Genomic DNA, 17,133 nt, shown 5'->3' with positions numbered 1-17,133 from the left:
AGGGCTTCAAAGATGGACCATTTCCTCATTTAAGGAAAAAGCAAACCCAAACCTGGAAACTCCAGGGTATCGAAGGTCACCCAGCAGCCTTATGCTCATGATCCTACCCATGTCCCCTGGGATGTGAGGATTCCTGGGTCCGAGGTATCTACCGGAACATTCCAAGAGGCTGGTCTCTCAGGCCTCTTAGGTATATCTCCCTCCCCGTGGTGTCCCCGACTCCCCTAAGGTTGCTGCCCCAGTGCAGGTAAATACCTTCCGCTTCTTGGCTCGCCCTTCTGCCTGCAGGGTGCGGGTGCAGCGCTGCACACACTCGGAGAAGCTGAGGTTGCTGTGGTCGGCACTGTAGTCCAGGTCAGCCAGCCGTGCCAGGGACAGGATGTAGTTACAGGCAATCCTCAGGATGGCCAGTTTGGAGAGCTTCTGCCCATAGGAGTAGCACGGCACCTGAGCATGCAGGGAGAGGGCATTAGAACAGCAGCAGGGGCCTCTGGGCGGAGCATCACCCCTCCACACCCGCCTCGGCTGGCAGGGCAGTGGAGGTAGCCTATCTAAGTGTGTGTCTGGGCACACCTGACTTTACCACCTCTAACTAAGCACCTGAGGTTTACACACCCACATCCTGCTCAGCTATTCCCACACTCGAGGGTGTGTCCAAATTCCCATTTGACAGAGGAGACAATGAGGCTGGACTCACACCCAAGCACCAGCTGTAGTAACACACAGATCTGCACCCTACAGATCTGCACCCTGTCCTCCTGACGCTGGGGGAGGGGCAGACATTCTTTCTACCTCTGAGGCTTCTTCCATATGCTCACTCATTGACTGACACTAATTTAGTTGGATACTTGAGGGCTCAACAATTAAAACACTTTTTTTTTTGAGATAGGGTCTCACTATGTAGTCCTGACTGGGCTGAAACTCATGATACAGACCAGGCTGGCCTCTAACTCATCGAGACCTGCCTGCCTCTGCCTCCTGAGTGTTGCGATTAAAAGCATGTGCCACCATACCCTGCAAAAATTTGACTCCTATGGGCCTGGTAGTATATACCTATAATCCTAGCACTTTGGGAGGTAGAGGCAGGGGGTGGTCAGGAATTCAAAATCAGTCTCACTTATACAGCAAGTTCAAAGATACCTAAATTGTGACCCTGTCTCAAAACATTTTCAAAAGTAAATTTAAAATAAAAACACAATGCCTAGCCAGGTAGTGGTGGCACACGCCTTTAATCCCAGCACTAGGGAGGCAGAGGCAGACTGATCTACATATTGAGTTCCAGGACAACCAGGGCTACACAGAGAAACCCTGTCTCGGAAACCAAACCAAACCATGATTCTTAGCCAAATGTGGAGGTGCACACCTAGAATCACAGCATTCGGGGAGCTGAGGCAGGAGGACTACTATGAGCTGGAAGCCATCTTCAGCTACATAGTGAGTACCAGACTAGCTAGGGCCACAGAACAAAATCCAGCCTGAAAATAGGCCAACAAATAAACTTCAACTCCTACCTTCAAAGAACTTAGACCCAAGAATAATGGCGGAGCTGGAGTGCCGGCTTCGTGGGAAAGACCTCCATGCAACCCTCCCAATCAGAGGTCAAGCCTGGAAATCCATGTCGAGGTGGACAGAGAAAACAGTCTATAAATCAGCCCTCTGTACCTCTCGTGTGCTGGGGCACACACCATGTGCACACATACACTTAGCAATAAAGAATATTTTTTTTAAAAGATACCCTTCATTCTCTTGGGACCCTGGAGATTTCCAGGGGAACAGGGCAGATACTCAGACACAAAAAACATGATGTTTTCTTCTTTCTTCACTTTCTCTATGCCCTCTAGACCTGGGTTACTGCTGAGCATGGCACACAACAGGTGGGTGATAAATACCAACAGCCCCAACTTGATTCACTTGTCTGTGTTGTTAGCAGCTTATCACTCACTAATTGTGGGAGATGGGTAGGGCCTCTGCCTCCTTAGCACTGGTCTTCCTACACGTGTGCTATGCAAGCCATCAAAGAGCTAAGACCACAGCACAATGTAACTGAGTGTGGTGTTCTAACACGAATGGAACTCCTTGTAATCTACCTGACAACTATAAACCCATCAACCTGTTCTTTACCTGCATTCTTCATCCAAACAGCTAAAATGTCCCCACTGGCAAGCTCTGCTCCCATCTATGGCTCTTTGGCATCTATACACATCGTCAGTGTCACCCCACCGAGTGTGGGGCCTGCACAGAACTGCCACAGTCATATTAAGGGAGCATATTCATGGGCCAGGAACTCTTTGAAGCCAGTATTTTGAACAAGGGATGATTCTAGCCCTCGAGGGATAGATGGTAAGGTCTGGGGCCATTCCTAGTTGTCACAATAGAGGAGCACCAGGGTTTGGAAGGAGGTGGCATGCTGCTGAACATCACACCGTGTACAGGACCCTCAATGCTACACACACAGCAGCTCAAAACTTCCCGTAACTCTAGTTCCAGGGGATCCAATGCCCTCTTTCAACCTCTTTGGGTATCAGCAAAGAAGTCCTAGGCCACAAAGCTCAGTAATACCAAGATTGGCTGCCCCAGGTCTGTGGACCCTCAGTACATCATTACATCATCCACTTTAACCAGCACTTCACCTAGGAACTTTCTCTGATTTCTCATGCCTGCCCCACACCAAGGAGCAGCCTGTGCCTAATGGTGCTGTAATGGACCTATCGACCTTTAAGTCTCATTTTTGCTCCTACCCTAAGTGTCCGGTATTCCCTCATACAATGGGGGAAGGCTCACAGCTGCAGAGTATAGTCCATGTCTGGCCCAGAGCAGGTTTCAAAAGCAGCAGGCTGGTTAAATAAGGCTGTGAGTGAACTAACTCCAGGGTACTTTGAATCTAGTTCTAAACACATATTTTGGGCACTGGAGAGATGGCCCAGCAGTTAAGGCAGCGTGCTGACCTTGCAGGCAACCAAAACTGTGTTCCCAGCAGCCAAACAGAGCAGCTTACAGCTGCCTATTAACTCCAGAAACATGGGACCCCAGGCCCTCAGACACTGCACTAGTGCACAAACCCACACTCAGACATGTATACTCATAATTAAAAATAAAGTGAGATGGCCCAGTGGTTAAGGGTACGTACTGGCTGTTCTTCCAGAGAACCTGGGCTTGGGTCCTAGCACTCACACAGCAGCTCAAAACTTCCCGTAACTCTAGTTCCAGGGGATCCAATGCCCTCTTTCAATCTCTTTGGCTATCAGGCACTCACGTGATATGCAGACATATATGCAGGCAAAACACTCATATCCATATAGTAAATAAATATTTTATAAGAAGATAAAAGAAAAAAACTGGGCTGGGAAAATAGTTTAATCAGTATGCCTTGCAAAATGTAGAACCTGAGTTCAATCCTTAGAACACATGTTAAAAGTGTCCAGCATGGCTGGGCAGTGGTGGTGCACGCCTTTAATCCCAGCACTTGGGAAGCAGAGGTAGGCAGATTTCTGAGTTCGAGGCCAGCCTGGTCTACAAAATGAGTTCCAAGACAGCCCGGGCTACACAGAGAAACCCTGTCTCAGAAAAAAAAAAAAAAGTGTCCAGCATGGTAGCATGTGCTTTACAATCTCAGCACTCGGAAGGTAGAATTAGAAGCATTGTAGAGCATGTTAGCTAACCTGCCTGGACTACTTGGTCAGTTCTGGATCAATGAGAGGAGAGAACCTTACCACAGACACACAGACACACACACACACACACAGAGCAAGAGCGAGAGAGGTGCAGTTTTGAACACAAATGCCATCTCTCTGAGGATGAACAAACAACTTACCTTTGTCTCCTGGGTTCAATGCCTGGCTCTGACTCTGCCCAGCGTACGTCCCAGTGAATGACATAGTCACTCAGCCCTTGTACACTGGGCACAAAACTGACCTCACAAGGGAGTGGGGACTCAGTTGATGGCAGGCATTGTACACAGCAAGCCTAGCAGAGGTCAGGAAAATGATGGCATTCAGTATTGCACAAGGTCCCGAGACAGGCTCCAGAGAGGGTGAGAAACCTGGACACAGAAGCTAAGCACCCCTCATCCTGTACAAAGATGCTAAGTACCTCTCATTCTGAGCACAGAAGTTAAGCACCCCTCATCTGAGCACAGAAGCTAAGTACCCCTCATCCTGGACAAAGATGCTAAGTACCTCTCATCCTGAGCACAGAAGCTAAGTACCTCCATCCTGGACATAGATGCTAAGCACCCCTCATCCTGGGCACAGAAGCTAAGCATCCCTCATTCTGGGCACAGAAGCTAAGCACCCCTCATCCTGGACACAGATGCTAAGTACCTCTCATCCTGGGCACAAAGGCTAAGCACCCCTCATCCTGGGCCTGGTAGCTAAGTACTCCTTATTCTATACAAGCCAGGAGTCTAGAAAACCAAGGCACAGGGTCAGGAAAGGCAGAAAAGCAAGCAACTCTCCTGAACCTCCAGCTCCCACCTACGTGCCCACCCCCCACCTATGTGCCCACCCCACCTGCGTGCCCATCCCCACCTACTTGCCCACCCCCCACCTACTTGCCCACCCTCCACCTATGTGCCCACCCCCCACCTGCGTGCCCACCCCCCACCTGCGTGCCCACCCCCCACCTGCGTGCCCACCCCCCACCTACGTGCCCACCCCCCACCTACGTGCCCACCCCCCACCTACGTGCCCACCCCCCACCTACGTGCCCACCCTCCACCTACATGCCCATCCCCCACCTACATGCCCATCCTCCTTCTCCCCCCACCCTGCTCTCCCATCCCCAGCCACAGCACCAAATCCATCCAAGAAAAGCTGGCAGAACAAGGCTATTCGCCTGTTTCCAGTCAGAGTCCAGAAAACCCTGTTATCAGTTTGAACAAACAAACAAGATCTGGGCCAGGGAAGGGGTCTCAGGGTCAGGCCCAGCACCTCTGTGCTCCTTGACCCAGGAGGTGGTGTCTGCCTGCGGGGTGGGGGAATCTGGGAGCACAGGACTGTGTCACTTCCAGACTACTCGGGAAATCTCCCTTCAACAGACAACTCTGCACCCGGGCCCCCAAACAGCTGGGCTTCTAGGAGGCAGTGAGAGTTCGAGAAATGTCTGTGTGCTGGACCCAGACTGGCAGGTGAAGCCAAGGCCAACCCAGGCACACCGTGCCAGGCTCTGGGGCAGTCTGTTCTAGATACGTCACTTTGAGCCACTGCTTGGGTCCAGCTCCTTCCTGGTCAACAAAAGACAACCATGGACAGCCCTTGTCTTCCTAGCATGACCAGCGACCTTCCACAGCATTATTCTATCTGAGATCTACCTCAAGTAAAGATAAACGTCCCGTATGCACATGAGGAAAATGGGTGAGTGCCATTCTGAGCCTCAGCTCAGTCAGCTGAGCCCTGGATGGAGCCAGCAGTTTATCTACCCAGCACCCGAGGAAGGCACACTCAACAGGACATTCTGCTACCAGGGTGGACACATGGGGCAACAATGGCTCTTCCTGGTGGCTTGTCCCTTCTCCTCTCCTACCCCAAGGTTGGCTCTCTGTAAGGCTCCTTCAGAGTCTCTTAGTGACAAGGCTAGTTGTTAAGAGTGCCTGCCTAGCATACCTTGATACCCTGGATTCAGTCCCCAGCACGGCACCAACCAGGAGAAGTGGGGCACACTTGTAATCCCAGCACATGGGAGATAAAAGCAGGAGGGTCAGAAGTTTGAAATTATCCTCAGCTATGTACTGAGTGTGAGGCTAGCCTTGACTACATTAGACCCTGTCACAAACATAAAGCATACATACCACCCACAACAAACACCAAACACCAAAACCCACAAACCACTACTATGCACTCTCCTAAAGCCCACGCATCCTTTGGCCCCCAACAGCCCAGCTTCACCCTAGCATGGAGACGCCTTGGCCCAGCTGCCACCATAAAGTTCCAAGCACTTGCAATAGCATAATTTAGAGCAAATCCCTTCAGCTCTCTGAGCCTCTGTTTCCTACTTGAGAGGGCAGAGACAGCAACCCTTGTGTTCCTCACGGAATCTTGAGAATATTTATTGGTGTTGCAAAAGGTCCCCAAAAGCTGCCTCCTTCAAAGCTCATGGGCAAGGGCATTCTGAATGCATTAGCTATCCCCATCTCTTCAGCAGTGCACTGAGGAAAAGCAATGGCGTCCACTCCACGAAGATGCACTTGTCTCCCAGCTGCGTAGTCTCCCTATGCCTCCAGCTGCAGAGAGATGTGTTGGGTTTTCAAGTCATGGCCCCACCAGGGCTCCTTCCAATTAGCTTAAGGTGGGCATGCATAGCTTTAAGATAGTTTTAGGCTAGGGATCCCCAAAGACTCCAGATTTGTACATTACCTCTTTGAGTATCCAGAACAAGTCACGAGCCCCATCCATACCCCATCCGGCTGCCTGCACGGGACCCTAACTTGTGAAAGAACTGATGCTGAAGTAGATATGGCCACCTGTCTCCCACTCCCTACCTGAATTTTCCAGCTTCTGGAATAGTAAAGTCGCCTCCCTCAGATTCATCTATAAAGTCTAGCTTAAAGGACTAGCTAAAGACACGTGTCTGTGCACAAATATCTTTGCTGGGATACATGCATCAGTTCAAGCACACACATGAAGGCTAGACATCAGTATCTTCCTCCATCACTCTCCGTCTTGATTTTGGAGACAAGTTCTCTCCTGAGCCAGAAGCCCCCTGACTCAGCTAGGTTGGCAGGTTGGCTGGGTCTAAAGCCCCAGAGATCCTCAGGTTTGTCCCTTCCCGGTGCTGGGGTGACGGATGCATGCCAACGTTCCTGACTTTTTACATGGGTAGGTGGGGATTGACCTCAGATCTTCGAGTTTGTTCAGCAAGTGTTTTACTGATGGAGCAACTTCTGCTCCTGGATTTTAAACTCCACAGAGGATCGGCTTTGGGCATTTTTACAAGGTCCTCTGGGGCCCCCAAACGTTCCACCCCTCCTCTACTGCCCAAGCTAGACCCTCCCTCGGCTCCAGCAAACACTGGCTGGGCAGCCTGAGGGCCTGGCTGTCCTCTGGACATCTTCCAGACTTTAAGGAGGACCGTGGCCTTACAGGACCCCTTTCTTCACCAGAAACGTGGGCATCCAAACAGCTGCTTCTCAGAATGGGATCACAGTGGACAAGTGTGAGGGGGGAAAAAAACAACAACAAAAACAAAATCAAGAACCTAGCAGAACATTCAGGAACGCCCTCAAAGCCTTTTGCCCTCTAACAGTCCTCAGAGACCCCCCAGGCCCACAAAGCTACAAGCACACCATGTCCCTGCACACAGTGGGTAGACTCCTTCTGCATGAAGCTATTCACTCACGTCTGCAGGACAGGACTCCTGGCATGAAGCCGCCTCATCTGGGCTGTTCAACGTCCCTTTCAGGTCTACTTAGAAAGGACTTTAAAATTCAAACTGCTTACAAAAGTGAAAGAGGACACAAGACCCAGCCATTCTCCCCTAGGGCCTAACAGATCTGGGCATAGAACCTGGCCACTTTCTGTTAAGTGACAAGTAGTTCTACAAACTTACGACCAAAGATATGTATCCACGTCATAAGAATCTCAACAAAGAGCCTCTCTTGGAACCTGGGAGCAGGGTAGGATCCTGTCACCCTCGCCAACTCTGTGGAGCTTCCAGTGTGAAGAGGTTTGCTGGTCACTACCTAAGGGAGGGGTGCACAGACACTGCTGGGGTTCCCGTCTCTTTTACCTCAGAGGATTTGGGAGCCAAAGACAGGCTAAGACCACCACCCTTAGACCCTTCTGGAATTATAGATCCCTATAATCTAGTGATGACCCTTGGAGATCCTCAAGGCACACGGGGGTGGGAGGGTAACTCGGGGCCCACTTGCTCGCTGCTAAGGGACCATCACGGTCTGCTGATGCCACTCCTCCATGGACATCAAGGGGCTTCGAGGAGGAGAACAAAGCCACCCACAGGCTAGGCATCCCAAAGGTGGGCACAGCCGGAGGGTCCTGCCAGGGAACTGAGTCCCAGAGCCCGGGCCCTTCCCTCCTCTGCCCAGTACAGCTGGCCTTTCCCATGGACCCCTCCCCCCTGGCAGGGAGCAGCCTGCACGTGGCCAGCCCAGCTGCACACACATGGCCCTCATATGGGACAGCAAGGAGGGCTCGGGTGCATCTGGGCTGGTGGCAAGTGCTGTGGTCTGACCATCTGCCCTGCACCCCCCCCATCCCCAGACGTGAGGGACTCTGTCCCACCTGCACCTCTGCCAGCAGGCACACAGCTCCCTCCCAGCTCTTCCTAGTTGAGAGGAGAGGAGATTGCAATGACTGGCAGGGGCCTAACTGTCCTCCTGATGCTGCGGTACATAAGCCAGGAAGCAAAGCCGTTAAACACTGGCCAGTGGGAAGACTCACTAACCCTGATTCAATCCAGGTTTTGTGGTGGCCACACAGCTCTGTAACTGCACAACGCCATGAACGCATTGCCAAGACCCGAGAGTGCCGACACATGGGTACAGCACAGCACAAAGCCACCGGGAGCACCACAAGACCTCAGCTAGTTCACGTAAGTTTCCTGAGACCCCAAAACCACCTTGTAAGAACTGGGACACGGGGGAGTGATGACAGCACCTATTTCACAAAGCCAACTAGAACATGGGAGGTTCTAAGCACGGAGCCTGGTGCGTTTCTGTGGTTATCATCAGAACAATGAAATGGCTGGCTGGCTCAGTGGTTGCCTGCTGCCAAGCCCAATGGCCAGAGTTTGATCCCCAAGGACCACATGGTAGAAGGAGAGAACCAATTTCTCAAGCTGTCCTCTGACCTCTACTCACACACTGTGACACACCTATATACACACACACAATATAGTTTTTAAAATCCCAAAAGAGCTGGGTGTGGTGGTATGTGCCTTTAATCTCAGCACTCAGGAGGCAGATACAAAAGCAAGGAGATTTCTATAAGTTCCAGGTTAGCCTAGTCTATATAACAAGTTTAGCTGCAGGCCAACACAGAGTACATAGAGAGACCCTGTCAAAAAAAAGGAGGAGAGGGGTATAATAAAGCATCCATACTGCTTTGTCCTGTAGAGCCCTGCCCTGCTCAGTGCCCAGGCCCCTGAAGACACACATTTGAGACTTCTTCTTCTTCCTTATGGCCCTTGTCTGCTCTTGGTGCAGAAGAGCTCAATGTAAGGTAGAGGATAACGTCATGATGCAACCTGAGCAGCCAAGGCCCACAGAGGACTGTCCACAGCCACACAGAAAGTCCAAGAGGCTGAGCTCCAGGACAGGGAGACACTCACTCCTTCCCTGGGAGTGCCTGGTGGTGGGGACAGTCTCAGCCCTTCTCTAGATCTCTGTCCTTCTCAGCCAACAAGATGTCCAATGGGACCCAGCAACCCTTTTAGGGAAAGGACAGAATGGTTAGGGCTAGGAAAAAGAAACAAGAGATGTGTGTGTGTGTGTGTGTGTGTGTGTGTGTGTGTGTGTTTGCGTGTGCATGTGTGTGTGTGTGCACACATGCGAGCGTCCTTTGGGTAGATGTATTGAACACATGTACATACATTTAACTACATCTGTGTGCACACTAAGTCTCTTTAAAAATACTTAGGCTAACCTTCATCAGGACACGTGAATTTGATGCTTATGAGCAGAACTTCCCCTACAGACAGCAGAACGAAAGGCGACCAATAGCCAACAACCTCATCTCTGAAAGTCGACAAGGGCACCACCCAGTGGGAAGACTGTAGCCACATAAACTTTCCATGAACTGTTCACTACAAGATGATCTTGGGTGAGTCTCGTACCTTCCCTGGCCTCAGTATTGCTTACGATGAAATGGGTCTATCCAATCCAGATGTTAAGATTACATAAAATAGGAGTCCTTGTAGACAGTCAGAAAAGGCACAGGACACGAGAGACACAGGCAAGCACACAGGCATGAATGCTCTCCCTAGGTAAAGTTGAAGGCAGAGGCTGGAGGCAGAGAAAAGGAGCTGAGGGAGAGGTTTGGGGCACACAACCCCCCCCCAGTTCAGGAGGGGTTCACCTCGCCACAAGCAAAACAGATATACAGGCAACTCCCTGCCCTCTGTCATCCTGTCCTGAGACAGGATCTGCAAGATACCCCACAGGCTGTCACTGCGGAGGCATGCAGGCACACGGCAGCTGGCCCAGGGTGACATGGATGGCTCCACAGCCCAGGGAACAGCTGGTGTATCTGCAGGCAGTGACAGCCACCAAACACTTCTCCCAAACTCAGGTTCAAAAGCCACTAGGGTCACTTTCTCCTAGGTGTCCCATGTCCAACTCATGGATGGACTAAGTCTCCAATGCCTGACTGTCTGAGCGAGAGAGAGAGAGAGAGAGAGAGAGAGAGAGAGAGAGAGAGAGAGAGAGAGAGAGAGAGAGAGAGAGAGAGAGAGAAAGTTTTCCGAAATGGTTTGTTACTGGCTAAAGCCCAGAGAGGTTGAGTAACTTTCCAGGAGACAAACAGCTAATCAGTGGCAGAACAAACAAACAAAAGTTCCATCCATTAAAGAAGTAACATCCACCCCTCACTCCAACCTCTTATGTGACCTGAATGAGAGGGCCCATCCCACACCCTTTGCAGATCTTACTCCTCTCTAAGAAAGTGAGAAACCAGAGAGTTCTGGGGAAGAACCAAGCTTATCTTAAGTGGAACTGTCAGCTGCCCCCTCTGCCATGGTAATTCTCCAGTCAAATGTTCCTTAGTTTTCCCAATAGATGCTGTCAGGTGAGGGCAGTCTGCCCCCAGTAACTAAAGAGGAGCCCCCTGGCTTATCCAGAGCTCGGCTCTATTGGCTCCACCCCGACCCCGGAGAGAATCCCCAGCAGACTCCTGGGCCCCCAGGAGGTGACTGGTGTGAAGAGGAAGGGCAGTGGTGGGCAAGATCTCCCGGGAAAGTTCCTGAAGCTGTTCTTGAAAGAACCACAGCCTTGTAGCCCGAGTCATAACGGACTCCGGGAACTAGGTAAAGCGTGCAGAGATCCTAGAAGCAAGCTGAAGTGACCATGGAAACAGGACAAGCCCCACCCCCTACCCCTACCCCCCACCCCCCACCCCGCCTCCTCGCCCTTTACATTCCAGGGCCCCCAGGAGCGCACCTCTGTGGTGCTGTGTGCTTCGGTGACACCAACAGGGGGCCGAGACCCCAAGCATGCCAAGTGCACAGAGCGGAAAGGTCATGCTCTGTTCCCTTCCCCTGCCAGGGGAAGATTCCCACATCTCCCCCCCCCCCACCCCCGTATTCCCCACCAAGCCCAAGGGACCAGAAGACAAATACTCGCTGCCATACAAGTCAACTACAAGACCTGAGGTCAGACGCGGTTGCTCCTGGGGAACAGGGGCGTGTCTAGGCCAGAGATCCTTAGCTTTCGCCCACTTTACAAACTAAAAAGTTGCAACAATGATAACTCCAATCTGCCTGCCTTGTGGGATTCCTTTTTATCCTAACTCCGACCCTGGGGCCACCCACCTACCCACTCCTGCCACTCTAACCCCGCGGCGGTTAGTGAGTACCTGCTTCCTCAGCGCCTCGAAGGCTGCGCTGATGGTGTGCACCCGCGTCCGCTCCCTGGCGTTGGCCAGAAGCCTCCGGGTCTGCTGCAGGGCTTTGATCTCCGTGGAGGCGGCGGTCGCTTCGCCTGGCCGTTTCCTAGGCGACGCGGAAGAATCCGGGTGGTTATTGTAAATTACGTGTGAAATTGACGAGTAGGAACTTTCCCCCGGGCGCGTGGGGGGCGCAGGGCGCACAGGGGACTCTTGTGGCCCCGCTGGGGGTGCGAGAGGCGCGGATTGTGTGGGACGCGCGGGAGGGGCGCACAGCAAGATGCGGGGACGCAGAGCCTGCTCGCGGAAGGGGTGCGCCTCGGGATCCCCTGGTGCCAAGCTCTGAGATGCGGGAGGCGGCGTTGGCGTGGGTAGTCCCGGTCCCACTGTGCCCAGAGCAAAACCGCGTTTGCGCGCGTCAGAGACCTCAGGCGCTCTGATGCCCCGGAATTCCCTGGCTGTGTCTGTGCCTCCACCTGGAGGAACCGCCGGCGCCACTGAGGCTGGTACTGGGGTCGCGATCGGGAACGGTTGTGTCCTGTCCCGAAACCCGTTGGTGGCGGCCGTGGTGCTGGCTGTGGCGCCGAGCTCGGGAGCTTCCAAGTCCAATCGGAAAGTTTTATAGCCATTCGCGCGCCGCACCGGCTCCTTGCCTTTCCGCTTGAGCTTCTTGAGGCCGTTCAGTTCTTTCACGCACACAGTCTTCCACGGCCCGTCCTCGAGGACCGGGATGTGCTTCATGGCGAGGACGGCGTGAGGCCGGGGCGTGGGACTGCCTGGGACGCGCGCCCGCAGCGATCACCCTGCACGCCGCGCGCCTGGCTGTGCCGGGTGGCCGCCGCGCTGAGCGCCGCCTTGTCGCCGCGCTCTCTCCTCCTACCCTCCCTCCCCGGGTCCCTCCCTCGCACCCCCACTCCCGGGGCAGCTGCGCCTCCGGCTCCGTGAAGCCTTGGAGGCTGCCCGTTCCCCGGGAGAGCTCAGAGTGTCATCTGAAGTCGCTGCCGCCCTGCCAGCATTTCTGCAGAACGCCCGCTGCGCTCCATCTGTGTTTGTTTAGCCTCAGTTTACACAGAAGCCCAGTTCGCAAGATCACTCAGCGCCGCCCGCCCGGAGAGGAGGCAGCTCCCGCCGCCGCCGCTGCCGCCTCCCGAGCCCAGGCCGCCCGAGCCGCGAGCGCCTTTAAAGAAACAGGAAGCATTTTTCAAAACAGCTGGGCTGAGGGCCGCCTCCTTTGTCCGCGTGCTCTCGGCCTCCCCCCACCCCTCATGCCTTCTTGTGCCGGAACCTGCCTCCTCCTGCTCGCCCTCTCTGCCCCCTACCCAAGTTGGGGGCGCGCCTTCTCTCTCCAAAGACAGTCCGCACTGTCCACTACAGTCCCGAGCACGTGGCTGCTAACCGCTGTGGCCCTTCATTGCCCAGTCTTGTTGGCCTGGGGTGGGGGTGGGGGGTGACGCAGCGCCGACCTTTCCCATCCAGAACCTTCCCTTCTACCTCCCACCCGAACTGTCCAACAGAGGGAGAAATCCCAGAGCTTCTGGGAGGGAAAGATAAGTGGGAGAGAAGAACCCCAGAGTGGCTGGTCATTGTCATCCAACTGCAACAAGGCCTTCTCCCTTCTTGCCTCTATTTGCTGGGGCAGAGGCCTTAGGAACAGAACACCAGACATTGGGAAACTGAGAGATGCAAATGTCTGGTTTAGCAGATGTAACGTCGGTGAAGATCTTAAGTCATCTCACCCGAGGCGCCCTGCTAAACCCAGATTTACTCATCTATGAAATGAGGAATCTGGAGAACACCCATGCTTGTCACAGCCTGGCTGTGAAAGCCGCCGCACAGGAGGTGCCAGGTCATCAGTAGCTGCGCTAATGTTATCAGCCAGGGCAGGACAGCTCCTCAAGCAGACAGAATTCTTAGGTCTCGGAGCTCAAGGTTACCATTTACTGAGCGACCTTGGCCTTCGTCATGCCGCCCCTCAGCACCTCTGGCTCCTTATGCCCAGGATAGGGGTCATAGCCACACCTTCCTCCTGGGAATGATAACGATTGATTGAGCACAGAGCCTGATGCCAATGGTAAGGAGGTAGAGTCCACTCTCCAGACCCCCAGGCCTCCATTCCACTGGAGATCCTACTAGAAAGAAGAGGCTGACGGGGAGACCCTCTTGGGACCCTCTGCACACACCTTCCCCTGTGCTGTCACATAGGGTTGCTCACTTCACCGAGCCTTCCTCCAATGGTCTCCTTTGAGGCAAGTGTCATTAAAAGGATGAAAGGAGATCGCATATGGCATTTGATTGGTGACCCTTGACACACTTGTGTAGTGAAACTATAGCTCAGGGCTTAGCTAGAGTTGGGCAGAGTCACAGGCTGGGTTGCCCATGGCAGTTAGTGTGTTAGAAGCCTCCACGTGAGTGGATGCCATTCCTAACAACGGGCTCCATGAAAGCTGAACCCCAGCCCTTTTCTAATGTCTTCCAAAAGAAGGGAAAGACCACTGTAATTCGTCGGAATGGAAGGAAAGAGAGCAGTGATAGGGATGACATCTGTGTTGGGTAGACACACCCGCCACCCCCACTTCTCCCTTTGGGCAACTTGAGGATCTGAACTTGGCAGTCACAGGATGGAAGGGTGTTCTGAGGAACAGAAGAGAAATGTAAGTAGCCTAATTGATGGGAAGAATGCCTGTGACTGCCATTCTCAGCTTACCAGGCCACAGATTTCAGGCCGAGGCCAGCTGAATGCAAACCAGGTCTCTCCCGGTACTCCGATTCCCCTTAGCTTCCTTGAGAAGCTGGACAGAAACCAGCTGGGCAGCGCCCCCTGGTGGTATAAAACTTAGGAGACTCAACCCCCACTGACTTCTCTCAAGGAACTGAGCTGGTTTGGGGATGCATGAGTGGCCCTATAAAGACAGCATTAAGAATTTCACAAAGCCATGGAGGTGCTGGGATAAAAAGGCTCTCAGTTCTCATAGCAGCTCCATCTTTGCTTTGTATGAAATGGCACAGATACACTCCAAGAAAATCCACTCCTTTAGTAAAACCTCCCCAACTGAGACAACTTTTTGAGGTTACGCTGGATGAACATAGCAGTGCCTCTGGAAGGTTCCATACCCTCTGAATGGCTGTACCATGGCTCAGGAGTGAAGCTGGGAAAGGAAGGGAAGGCCAATGCTTAGAACTTAGTCTACAGTAAAGACATGCTGGGCAGCCAGGGGCGGAGAATTACCACTACATAGGGAGTGACCACATACATTTTTTATCTTTCATCTTTATGACAATTCAGGGAGGCAAATCCACTCTGCCCACAAGAGAACCGAAACTTCTGGTGGGAGAAAGTAGCCAGCAGAAGGGAGTGAGAGAAAAGCTGTTTGAATCCATACCAACTGAGTCTGAAGCCTGAGTCTGAACTATCCTGCTCCCTCTAACTCTTGAGAGCCCGGCAGCTCGTTAGCACACGAAGATGAGGGACTGGACCGTCAGTGGGACTGGGTTGGTTCATTGGTTTGTCTGTTTGTTTTGACTGCTGGCTGTCTCTGCTCTTCTAACCTGAGAAGCTAAAGCCACAGGTCTCCCTCAGCCCAGCCTGGTGTCTGCCAGGTTCCTTCCAGATCAGAATCAAATGACAGGACTCCTTGGGCAGCCAGGAGTCTCAGGCCGAAAGGGCCCGAATCATGGTGGCTGTGAACTACTGTTTTCTCTCTGCTGCAGAGCAGAGCCTGCCCCATGGGTCCTGGGTATGCAAGCACAACCTGTGAGGACTGGTCAGGACTAGGTCAGCTCTTCAGGATGGAGCTGTGAGTTCTGTCTTCTTGGCCAGATGAGGAGGAGCCTTATATACTTACTGCATGAAGTTCTACATTCTGAAACATGGAGTCTATTTCTGGCCGTTCAGATTGTCCCAAAGTGCCTGTGCCCCATTAGAGAAACTGGGGAAGAGTAAGAATTAGGCAGGTGCAAACAGAATTCAGTGAGAGCATCACCCTTTTCCATTGTGCTCACAGCAGCCCTGCATAGGGCCAGCTGGGTGGGAAAGAGAGAGCAGGAAACCTAGTCCCATGAGAGCCCCTCTCTGCCGGCTAGCCAGGGATGAGGGACTGGCGCTATAGCCCCCAGGACACTGGATCTAGGGATGAGATGTCTTTCTTCCTTCCTGCACCCTGGTGGCTAACCCAGTTATGGAAAACTGAGAGTCTTGGGGATAGGACGGAGTGAATAGGGCTCAGCAGAAAGGGAAGCCTCTCTGAGATCCTGTGGTTTATCTTTGCTCTGAGTGTGTTCTGCCCGTAGTGGAACAGTGTCCTAGATACAGAAAAGGGCTATGTCGGTCTGTGGGATGGGGTGAGGTGGAGTGGGGTGGGGTGGAGTGGGGTGGAGGGTTTACTCCTGACTCTGAAGTTCAGATAACAAACAGAAGGAGTATGCGCAGTTCTGTAGTTCTGTAGTAGAGTGCCTGTTTACCAGGCACAAGGCTCTGGGTAGGATACTTTGTGTCCTCTCGGCTTCGCAAACCTTTCCAGTAACTTCACTTAGCTCCCATGTGTTACAGGCTTCCGTAGAGTCCTTCTCTCTGTGTATTCCTAGAGAGACGAAACAGCAAGTCTGAGCTGCCCTGTGATTCTTTTGGCTAATGGAGCCTTGGAAATGGAGGCGTGCTCTACAGGGGCTGGCTGCATCAGCTTCCTGCCAGTTGGAACCCTTCGTCGCCAAGGTAGAGAGGCCCCTGTGATTCTGCTGGGGGAGACAGAGGAGCACCACACTCACTGCCTCTAAGATCTTCCCTGGTAAGAGAAACTGAGCAGGAGACAATGGTTCAGATCAGTAGCCATTCATACCTCGGAAGGTCCGGACAGGTGCCTTGGTGGCACTGGGTAAATTTGATGAGGTTCTTGCTGTTGGGAGCCCACATTGGATGGTAGCTCTCATCCATTCCCCTAAGCATCTGTAGTGCTGGGAGGTTGCTCTCAAGGCTGGGGATGCATCACTGAATAGAGAAAAAAACAAAAAAACAAAACAAAACAAAAAAAAATCCTGACCTTAATAACCTACCATTCAGCCGGGCATGGTGGCGCACGCCTTTAATCCCAGCACTCGGGAGGCAGAGGCAGGCGGATTTCTGAGTTCGAGGCCAGCCTGGTCTACAAAGTGAGCTCCAGGACAGCCAGAGCTATAAAGAGAAACCGTGTCTCAAAAAACAAAACAAAACAAAAAACAAAAAACAACAACAACAAAAACAAACAAACAAACAACAACAACAAAAAACCAACCTACCATTCTAGTACAGAGAGAGTGTCCGGGAGGAAGGCTGGGTCTAACCCTGTGCAAAATGACAGGTGCTTCGGGCAGAGTTGAGGAAGTAGAATGGGATGGGATAGATCTGGGGTGCTTCTTAGAAGAAGGGATGTTTAAACCAGGAAGGAGGTAAGGTTTGCCTAGAGGACCCACCCTCTGGCTTGCTCCCTCTCTTCCTTCATGCCTGTTCTGTTCTGTCCCGTGATCACAGAGGTATCATCTCTCCATTCATTTGCAACTGGAGTCCTTTTTAGTGTCACCTCCTCCAGTGTGCGCTTTTCTTGTACAACAA

At 52.6% G+C, this 17,133-nt stretch overlaps 1 protein-coding gene and 1 long non-coding RNA gene across 2 annotated transcripts in view; one reads left to right on the top strand and one right to left on the bottom strand.

Moving 5' to 3' along the window:
* The window catches only part of Atoh8 (atonal bHLH transcription factor 8), a 30,325-nt gene extending 17,658 nt beyond the window's left edge, over nt 1-12,667 (bottom strand). Inside the window, exons 1-2 of the mRNA XM_021164863.2 lie at nt 11,523-12,667; nt 256-447 (exon numbers count right to left, since the gene is read on the bottom strand). Of these exons, the coding sequence (XP_021020522.1) occupies nt 256-447; nt 11,523-12,293 (963 nt within the window). The 5' untranslated portion in view covers nt 12,294-12,667. The remainder of the gene's footprint in view (nt 1-255; nt 448-11,522) is intronic.
* Nucleotides 5,020-10,293, top strand: LOC147003951 (uncharacterized). Its single transcript, XR_015047512.1, has 3 exons — nt 5,020-5,351; nt 8,413-8,544; nt 9,591-10,293. It is a non-coding gene; the product is annotated as an uncharacterized LOC147003951 (long non-coding RNA).
* Nucleotides 12,668-17,133: the final 4,466 nt, after the last annotated feature.

The sequence above is a fragment of the Mus caroli genome, unplaced genomic scaffold (genome assembly GCF_978045245.1).
Source record: "Mus caroli unplaced genomic scaffold, Mus_caroli_1 scaffold_7, whole genome shotgun sequence".
Lineage (NCBI taxonomy): Eukaryota > Metazoa > Chordata > Mammalia > Rodentia > Muridae > Mus > Mus caroli.
This window is presented reverse-complemented; position numbering and strand designations above follow the sequence as displayed.